This window comes from Anopheles coluzzii, chromosome 3, assembly GCF_943734685.1.
Source record: "Anopheles coluzzii chromosome 3, AcolN3, whole genome shotgun sequence".
Taxonomy (NCBI): domain Eukaryota; kingdom Metazoa; phylum Arthropoda; class Insecta; order Diptera; family Culicidae; genus Anopheles; species Anopheles coluzzii.
Genome location: NC_064671.1, coordinates 4103581 through 4114412, shown reverse-complemented (window position 1 = coordinate 4114412; position 10832 = coordinate 4103581). Strand labels below are relative to the sequence as shown.

The 10832-nt window shown below is 44.3% G+C and overlaps 1 protein-coding gene across 1 annotated transcript in view; it reads left to right on the top strand.

Annotated features, from left to right (window-relative positions):
• Nucleotides 1–3735: 3735 nt before the first annotated feature.
• The window catches only part of LOC120957254 (tyrosine-protein kinase Dnt-like), an 83470-nt gene continuing 76373 nt past the window's right edge, over nt 3736–10832 (top strand). The window contains exon 1 of the mRNA XM_040379352.2: nt 3736–4944. Coding sequence (XP_040235286.1) covers nt 4836–4944 — 109 coding nt within the window. The 5' untranslated portion in view covers nt 3736–4835. The remainder of the gene's footprint in view (nt 4945–10832) is intronic.

Below are 10832 nucleotides of genomic sequence, written 5' to 3'. Positions count from 1 at the left end.
GGCCTGTCTCCCGCAGTGCCACTTGGCCTTATTTTTCTGTCATTCTGTGCACTTAGAAGCCGTGTTGCCGGGTTTGCCCGTTCTTCTCCTCAATGGTAGCGTTTTGCTATTTGTTTAGTGCATCTCCTCGGCGCCTTTGCACTGGCCGGGTCCACTGTCAGAAACCATTGGTCTCCATGGTCGCCGTCTTAGCCTTGCTTTCGTACGGGGCGAGAAGTTTTGTTTACTCTTACGCCCGGGCCCGTTTCAGCAGGGAAAAGTGCGCCGTTTTATCTCGGTTCTGTATTAGAGCAGGGGCCCGGGTACCGGTGCCGAATGGTTTATGTAGGCGTCTTTAATCTGCACACCATCTGTAGCTTTATTAACGAGAAGCGAGTGTAAGGATATGGTGCCTTTTATCTACTGACAGCATGAAAGATGTATCATATGAAACGAGCTTGTGCTGCAAAAAAAAAACTGAAATTTTATTCTTTATTAAGAAGATGTATCATTTTTTCCATCATGCTGATTGTAATTGTATTTATCGATCGCTAATGCTGTTTCAATAGCTTTAAAAAACAATTACTTCATTTGCATACTCCACTAACTTCAGCTGCAGTTGCACAAGTCCTCCTTTTGACCCTTAAAAGTAATTTGTGTTTCCACGAACCTTTCGCAACCGTTATTTCCACATCATTACGACTTTCGCTTTCCTGGATTCCAGGTTCTAACGTTCCTCTCCTTGTTTTTTCCATTACCATTTCCCTTCTTCCATCATTCGTTTTTCTTACTTTCACTGCTCGTGACTTCCGAAGTAGGGAAAGCAAATTTAATTGTAAAAAAAGACACCGAACGAAGAACTGGAACAGAACATTGCACCGGGTGTCTAAGCACTTTGAATACCGCAAGTTTCCCCCCTCCTCAGAACGCTTAAGACACTCTTTGTGCCATGCGCGATGCGCCAACGTTTAACAAATATTTAAAATTTTAATGAACCGGTGGAATCAACAGCCGCCATCGTTTGCTTTTTTTGTTGGGTCTTCCTCCGGTCGGGTCTCTTCCGGTGGTCGGCAGTACAGTGTACCCGAAAAGTAGGGTGCCCGTGTGTGGGGAGCGATTTTATATCGAGTAACAGAGTGTGGTATGGTGATGAAAAAATCTAATTGATGGCCACCGACGACGGAGGAAGCCAAGAGAGATAGAGGGGAATATATTTGGACTACCGTTTGAAAAAAAAAAGCCGGTAAAAAGTGCAAGACACGCGCTCATAATAAGGATCTTTCAAAAAAATTACCCCTCACAATTTTCTAAACAAGAACAAGATGTCTTATTTCTCACACAAAAAAATGTCTTCGAAACTTACTATCCTCTTACTTCGTAAACATTGGGCGCGCTTTCAGGAAGGTGATGTTGTGTGGTGGATCTGCTGTGTCGGTTGCCCATTAGAGCCTTCCGGACCGCGCTATTCGAGCTATAGGCGTAGGAAGTCACGCGTGTTTGATGTCTCGAATCGTGCCACCCCCTTGTTTGCAAGCTGAAAAGAAAAGTTTAGGCTGCCAGGAGGGAAAACGACCCAAAACAACATACAAATCGTGAGCTTCTGGCAGCACGTCTACACAGCGGAATGATTGTGAGTGCTCTCAAAAGTGCCGCCATCGCAGTGGGAGGGCTGTACGCTGTATTTTAACAGGAAATTAAATAACAAAATAATCTAGCCAAAAACAAAGCCCAGCTGTACGCCTTGGTTCGAGATAATGTTGTAAGTACCAAGTCTGGGGGAGGAAGTGCGATGAGATGGGGGGGGATGTTTATCAATCATCAAATTCATGCTTATGATTCTGCTGGGAAAGATACTTGTCTACACCTGGCAAAAGAAAGCTGAAGCATCCCCGAGAGTGGATGAACGAAATACACACCGAATATGATAGCTATTAATTAAGATAAGAGATTAGAGATCATCAACGTGCGGCAGGGCGGGAGAGCCGATGGAGTGGGAGTGAGAAAATATGCCATCCAAACCACCGCCGACGCAATTGGCCCGAACACTAGGACAACACTGAAGGGGATGGGGAGCATTCGGGAAATATCATAACCACTTTCCGCCCGGGAAGGAAAGTGATGTTGTCATTAGCGATTCCTATGGGTGGTGGAGGCGAAATATGCAGACTGTTTGTGGGTGGTGCGGGGTGCTGTCGAATCGAGCTTTGTTTGCCCCATAATGGATTGCCATTTGTTACGCGGGCACAACATTGTCACCAGCGCCAGCGCAAAAGCTTTTAGCAAAGTATCGTCTCGCTATTTGGATCGTTGGGTGAGCTTTCCGTGGGCTTAGGAAGGGAATTGAAAGAAATGACACAAAACCCACAACATGCTCTTACGTCCGATGGTCATGTTTCGCTTAAGATGGGAAAGATTATCTGCACGATAGTGGATATTATTTACTGAGGACGGTTTGCGAATGGGTGCTGGTCGATTAACGCAGCGAAAGAGATACACACTTTCCCCTTGGCGCAGAGCATCTTTCCAGTAATTTACGTTGAAAGAGAGGCTGGATAGCGTATGTAGAATGAAATGAATGTTTTCTATTAAGCCATTGAGTGCGATGGCAGGCCCATGGCGAAGTTATTATTTTATGCTTTGAAGAGTATAATGTGTCGCATAACTTATTCTACTAACTCTCTCTCTCTCTCGCTATATCTGCTTCAGTTGGAACCATTATTTATTGTCTGCCAAAACAAAGGCGCAATGCAAATGTTGTACAAAGTTGAACAACGTGAGTTTCATATCAATAAAAGCATCTAAAACTGTTGTGTCTAAACCGGAGTGAATTATGCAGAACGTAAACTACTGTTGACGTTTGACCGAAAGCCACCGTTAGCAACCTTTAACCCGATTGCTCATGTGTTTCATTTTGAATTTTAATGATTGTGGCTGTGGTACGGAAAAAGGGAACTTTGACCAATAGTTGCTACGAAACTACGTTGAATTGCGATAAATTGTGTCGATTTGTATTGCTTTCGAACCGATATAAACACAACTGTGATATGAACAACACTGTTACATATACGAAACTGACAGCATTTACACAGCATAGAATGCTGTGGAGAAACTCACGTTCAATCTACTAGAGTTGTGTGGCAAAAATAAAAAAAAAATAATTCCAATCATCATAAACAACACAAATCTTATCAAATTATCATTTCATAAATCGCAAATGTAGTTATGAAATTCATTGATTTAAATACCCTTGATTGCATTCAAAAACCGGCCGGTAAATTGACAGCATAAACACGTTTCTATCCTACGAGAGAGCAATCATAATGGGAGAGAGAGAGCATTTTTGCTCTCCCTTTCTACGCTTCCTTATTTTGTGTGGTTGGAAGAGAGCAGATGTTTGAAAGAGGCAGGGTTGACGCAGACAAACCATCAATAAAAAAAGCTTGGCTACACAGCGGAATGTAAATAAAACCCAATACATCCTACTGTCAATGATATTCATACATTTTTTTATAAAAACTGAAATTTTACTAAGTCTATTCAAGCTTTATCGTACTAAAACATTTTGATTTGAACATCATTAGCGGCTTACGAGCCCTGCCAACTCTCGTTTACTCCACATCACGCCGTTCAACAGTTGTTTGGGAGAAATTGTGCGTGTTTCTCTCTCTCCCATACAAGAGAGGGAGAGAGTGCGTTTGCTCTATCTCTGCAGAGCCTTCCATGCTTGAGTCCAACAGCACAGCGGCTACGGTCGTGTAGACAGTCACTAATGGTACGTCTCCCGGTGCGCGTGAGCCCTTTGCGAGTGTGTTCTCTGTCAGGATCGAAAGCATCCCGTGCGAGTCTTACGTTGCCGTTGTTTACGCGTGCACAGCAAAGTGCATCCTGTGCTTGATGGTGTACCGTTGGTATTCTGCGACCAAATTGTGCATTCGGTGCATTCTATGCGAGAAGTAAAATTATCCAAACAACACAGCATCGTATCGTTAGATGCTTTTTGGTGATTTGTGACAAAAATGGAAATCAAATATGGTGTATTTTGTCGTGGCGAAAAGTGCATCTACAGTGAATTGGTTTAGTGTGCCAAACGTTGCTGAAGTGTGCTGTTAGAAAGTGAAGATTGGCTTGCAGTGAAGTGGTTTCGAATGAGGCAATTCGTATCGCAAACCGCTCACACCTCCCAACACACAAACCTAACCCAGTGATCTTTGGCAACAATATCAACCGGCATCAACTGCCTGTCACCGCTGTGTTTACTGTCCAGTGTTCGTCGGTCATAATTTGATCAATTATCTTTGCTTACTGCAAAAATCGTCTACATTCGAAATCGGCCGCATTTGTTGTTTGGGCAGCTCCGAGCCTTTTTACCTTGGCGTTGCTGCTGCAGTTCGATCTTCCAAAAAGCGAGCGTGTTCAACGTGTATTTACAACTCCTCCCGCGCGCATCGTGTCCGGTCCGGCTGCACGCTCGAAATCGGTGATGATGTGTTAAGTGGCGTACAGTGTGCGTGGTAAGCAGAAAGAAGAAGAAAAACCTCCCAGCATAAGTGAAGAAAAAAGTGTAGTGAGAGAAGCAAAATTAAGAGCAGCAAAAATCCACCAAACCAAAGTGTCTGTGTTTGTGTGTGTACGAAAGTGAGGGCAAAGCAAGATCAGAAGACGAAAAAGGAAAAAATCGTATAACGAGCGACTGAGGGAAGGCAAAAGTAAGAAAAAAAAACCCAACGCTGCTTGAAAACTCAAGCAAGCATATCGAGAAACAGCATAAGAAAATTTGTGACGACCAGTGGTGAAAAGGGGCAAGGGAAGCCAGCGGAAAACAAGGAAAGAGTTTAAAGCCCCCACAACCCGGCACGATGACGAATTTATGTGTTTACGTTGGATTACTGTTGTCCCTGCTGGTGGCGGCCGGCGAGGCTCATCTAAATCTGTTTCTCAACGTGATCGAAGTCCAGAGATTACTAGGTAAGTTTTTCCATTCCCATTTCTTCGAGCGGGGGCAAAGGAGTTTTCCTGTGTACGTCAAAAAAAAAACCAGTTTGTTCCACGAGTTATAGAACGTCTCTCTAGGCGACGATCTAGGTACACACCGCTTTTTGCCATTTGTACTCGTGGCTAGAACATTACGCTTAACCCTTCGCTACGAATGGCCGGAAACGAGCCTTTTTGGAAAACTTCCTGCATAGTACAATGGCACGGAAAGGAAGTCTCGCGAGGAACATGATTTACGAACGGCCGCCTTAAACCGTCCTGCTGTTGAGGGGAAAAGCTGTAAAACGTCCCCCATGTTGTTACTAATTGTCTTGCACAATCCGACCTATCGCTTGGTGAGTTCACACAGCTCAACTCCCTCTAGACACTTGCACCTGAAGGAATACCGCACCAACAACGGTTGAATATTGTTTATTCAACGTCACCTTTGTTTTGGTTTTGCAAGCTGTGCGGCTGGTGTACCTCTCGACCTCACTGTGGGGAATTGGGAAATCGTTGTCTCTGGAGTAGCCCCCCGGTGGAGCAGGTCGGCTGTTGGCTGTCAAGTGTCCTGACAACTTGTAGAAATGGAACAGAATACCAACCACACTGTAACCTCCTCCGTAGGTTGACGTTTCCAGGTCGCATGCGATATCCTCCTTTCACCAAACGTACAATGTTTTCGAACAGGGAAATGATTTCAATTCTCCATTTGCCACCGCAACCGTTTGGTGGTGAGGTGATGATCGGTGTGTAAAGAAACTCGGGAGAGAGTGCGAGGGGAGACTAGCATATGGAAAAGCAGATGAAAAGCCGAGGCCACAGCAAAGACCATCAAGCATCAGTTTGTCAGCTCACGGTTGGGAGAAAGTGATATTTGCTTTGATATTTGGACGCATACAATCTTGTACGACTTCGGCTGTAAATTGAAAAACCTTCTCAGAATACACCGACAGTTCGTATAGAAATCAATTAAAACTTTTCCAACGTGAAACCTGTATCAGTTTACAAATTGGGGTTTTCCTGGGAACTATTAAGTGGAAATATTTCTTAGAAAGAGTGTTAAGAGTATTTCATTTTTATTAAAATTCTTCGTTCCTATGCATCTTGGAGCTTGAAAAGCATATTTCACACAAACACAAACGCCTTGCCGAATGGGATAACGACCGAAACGAATTAACCTTTTCCGCTGTGTGACACTAAACAATACCAACACAATAATGCCACACAGAAACAAAAACTATTGTGTAAACAAAAGAGCAAACGAGCCCACTTTTTATCCCTTTTGGCAACCCAACAACCCTGCCCAAGGAAAACAAGCTGCTGGTAGATGCTGGAAGATACCTAACCCCGTTGCCATCTCACGATGACAAGGCGCATTTATTCGATGCTAATCATCATCCTTTTCTCGCTTCTCGCTGATTAGAAAACACTCACCCGCACACGCGCTTCCGAATCCGTTCCGGGAAGCAAAACCGTTGCTTTCCCTTCGCAGCGCTGTGCTCTACTGATCCTCGGCTTTCGACGTTCTATTCATCAATTTGAAACCGAGAGGGAAAGGGTGGAGAGATGCTTTGCTAATGAATCTATTCTTCTCCGCCAGCCACCGTACCATTTCCCGATCTCTTGTTGTTGGCTAATGATTGAAGGACGCACAGTTTTTTGTGTATTTATGTATTTGTCCCATCCCATCACTAAAAACGCTTCTCATTGAATGATTTGGTTGCTGCTGTTGAAATGAAATGATGGTTTTCCGGTTTCTCCACCGAGACCATTGATCCGGCTTCCTTTTCACCCCGTACTGATCGGTTGTTAGCGTCACCACCTAGAAATATTGTGCAGCCTAGCACAACGATAACAACAACACACCCAAAAAAACATTGGAAAAAGGTGACAGAATACCAAATAATCCGAACCCATTCCGGAATGAAATCCTAACCAGGAAAAATAGAGAGAAAAATAGAGAGAAAAGTAGAAACGAGAGTCCTTTCCCGAACGCCCCCGGGGGTGGTAAAGTCCAGCAAATCTTTTAGGCTTTCAGATCATCTATAAAACTCACAATCAGACACAAGCTCGAAAGGGTCCAGTCAGTGGGTGGGTGTATTCGAGGAGGAAAGGTGTATAGAGGGACGAAATCTACAACGCCCGTCCCAAAGCACGGGTACGGAATTGAATGGCAAGTCCTACAAACATCACCTTTCACTGCCTTATCTACCTACCTGAAGCAATCCCCTTGCCGCGATCCCTTCCAGTGTGCTACGTGTTATAAATCAATTAAAGGACTTTTCATCGGTGGCCCTTACTGGTTTCCTCCTTTTCTGCACCCAGTGCCTCGCTCTGCTCTGCCTGCCGTATGTCTTGCTCGGGTTACAGGGACCTATTTCCGTCTCTACACACACACACACACACACACACACACACACACACACACACACACACACACAGGCACAGCCCGAGAGAAGAGAAAAAACTTTTTTTTCCTTTTGCTCCCTTTACCTTTTCTTTTCCACACCAAATCCAATCGACGAGAAAGCCCACACTGACAGGTTAAATATTGACTGTCTCCTTGGGTCTTCACCTGAAACCTCCGCCATCCCTTTTGCCTTCCCTCGCCCAGGATGCCTTTAGGCAGTTTCAGATCATTATCACTGCGTCACCGATAGTTCTTGAACCGAGATGTGGCACACCGACACAAGTGAGCAGGATAGATCCTCTTCCAAAGGGACCAAAGGGACAACCAATATCTGTGCTGGTCCCTTTCCCTGTCCCCTGGCCTGCTGTATTGGGTTGGGATGGACAGGTAAGCTAAAACTTCTCACCACGACGGCGTTGTTATCCATGGTCAGCGGGTTTGTTGATTTTTCTCCCATCCTTTCGGACGGATTGCGTGCTTTTTCGGGGCGACAGGCACCACAAAATCTGTTGAAAATCTGTTTTATGAAAACATGACAAAACCAAAACTCATATAATCATCAACATCCTTCTTCTTCTTCTTGCCCCCGGGTTCTTCCCCATGAGAGGATCCGGAATCGGTCTGTCGCCTGCATGCATACGTACGCCCGTCCGTCCGTTTCAAACTTTGCTCCGTCGAGATGTTCGAGTGGTCCGTGCATGTACTTGCTCTCCTATTTTCACTTACAATCCACCGGAATCTCTAAGGGACCCGGTCTGCATTCTGACTTTTCCGACAGTTCCTGACAAACTTTTGCACAACTTTTACGTCCTTCTTTGTCGTGAGATTTTTTGCCAACGCTGAGGGGTGGTGATTAGGACGAGCAGGCAACCGACAGTGAGAAGAAAAAAAAACATAATACTATGCTTCAAATAGCGTTACATTGCAGTGTCAATATTTTGATGTAAGAAGGAGCGAGCTAGTGAAACTTTGTTTACCTTCTCAATGGCCGATCGGCAGAGTGACTTACACGGAAAAAAGGTTTATTTTTAGGTTCGATATTCTTCCTCACCCTTGCGTCCTTTCTCTTCAAACTGCCCTATATTTTCACAACGACGTGCTATGGAATGTTTGGAAAATGTTTGTCCATGAATGAAATTTTGTTTAACTTCCTTAGCCTTGAGGGAATTACCGTATTTGAATCAGAACTTTTAATGTGCGTTTTCGATGTACTCAGCTCAATTCAGATCGATATAAAAAGGCTCTCAAAAGTCCACAGACTTTTAGAACTGTACTCCAATGCTTGATCAACATAGTGTCGAAAAAAGACAATCATTAAAGGGATTATTCGTGCGTGAATTTTGTACACAGGCCTCATTTCTCGGTAGTGTGATTAGATTATCATTTTGACACAAAAATGTGTCACTCAAATTATCACGCACTCGAAATAGCACATCGGTTTGCCTCCGGCACGGACTCAGGGTCTACTTCGAGCGCCATTGAACACATGGACAACAAATTTAACACCAAATCTATTTCTTGTGGCTAACAAAAAATCTTTCCTTATGCTTTGCTCTGAGTAAATATTTCTAGCTGGTGCAAGAAATCTGTTTAATCGTGGGGCCTTTTTTCAACTGTCTGTGATTGCTTTCCCACCGTCTAGGAATCTTATCTCGTTTTGACCCCGAACCTCATGCCACCGGAGTGTTTGAATCAATTTTTTTTCCTCAACCTCACTCTTACACGCGCTCGTTGTTTACTACAGTAGTCACAGCGGTAGCGTGTGTCAAGCGTTATCGAGCGTTCACCATTATCGCAACATTAACCACCGGGAAGGCATTAAACTCTCCCGTTTTCATTTGCCGGTTCGGTTCATGCGTTCTGGCCAGATCCCGGACCGTTCTGGCCTACCGATTGACGTTTCCATTTCGCCACTAATTGCCACCGCACGTACCATCCCGTGACCGCGGAGCGTTCGAAGAATGAGTGAAAAATGTTTGCAGCTATTCGTGGTATGAATTTTAATTTGCACCACCTCGTTTCCCTGAATGCATTCCGGAATGTTTCGGATTGATGAAAAAGTGTCTTTTGGAGCATTGATTTCGCTTCGCTGCTGAATTAATAAGCGTGCTGCTTTTGATTGAAATGCTTTCAATCGCTGTTGTGTACTCCTTCGAGACACACCTGCACCCTTAAATGGTCCCGGCGAACTTGAACACATTGCCATCGAATCAACACCACAATCATCAAACTTTTGTCATGTTGTCGTCCGCGAAGGGCAAGCTGGTCGTTCCCGAATTTTGGTGTTTTGTAAGGAACAAAAAATAAACAACGCCATCAAATAACCAAAAGCGGAAGGATTCCTAATTAAATTCCATGCATGTGCAGAGCGAGGCGGACGTTACGACTGGCAGGACCCAATGTTTCGGCTTTCGGCATCTGTCAGATTTTCAACATGCCATCCATAGCGATCATTGCCGCTTTTGCACAATCACAGACTAGTTGTTGTTTGCCGATTTGCCGTTACAATTAAGAATGCACCATCATGTTGTCACCAGCTTTTCCAACGCAAGGACATGCACGTTTTTTCCCGTCACAGATTGAGCAGAGTAATACGCGAAGTAGCCGAGAATGAGATTCTACTTGACACGACGGTGCTTTCAGCTTCCCTAATGTGAAGTCTGCTTTTTCAATCGTTCTTAAAACACATCAGACATGTACTTTTTTGCTTTTCAAGTTTGTCCTATTGCCTCACAGCCGTCCAGCAAGCTCTTCTCGGGAAAGATCGATGTAGTAGCATTCCCAATGGGAGCTACTGATGGTAACGCATTATGAATTCAATTCGTTACAGATCGATCTCGTCGTCTGCTTTGGAATGAGCGATGGAGCAAAATAACAAACCCACCGGAGCGTTCCGACGACGACGACCCACTGTCACGTGAACAGGAATGATGAACCGTTTTTGGTCAAAACTTGACAGCAATAAGCGATGATGAGCGACAACCTAGCATCTGTATGCCAGGGATGCCATCGTTTTGTTCCATGGTGTCCCGAGATAAGTTGTTGAATTTATATGGCCTATTATAGAATGTGGTATAGAGCGTCTAGCTAGTATTGCGTGGAATATGTTATGGTATTTTTTCCGCTCTCTCTCTCTCGCTTACGTTTCTTTTCGAGCTGTATTTTGCACCATTTCAATCGTCTGACAGTCGATACCGCCGTATGAAACCATCAATCGCACCTATGCTTAATTGTGATGGAAATGTCTGTGGAATACGCAATGACTTCTTTCCATTTGCTAGGTGTGTGCAGAATGTGTGAACTACAGCCATACTTAATGGTACGAATCGATCGAGTATGGGTTTACCGATGAATCCACTTCGCAACCAATCTAGTATCGCCATATCAACGAAAAGCCCCATTTGTGTCTTCTTGAGAGAACAGAAAAAAACTGGATGCACATTGAAGAAAGAACAATGACACCACGAAG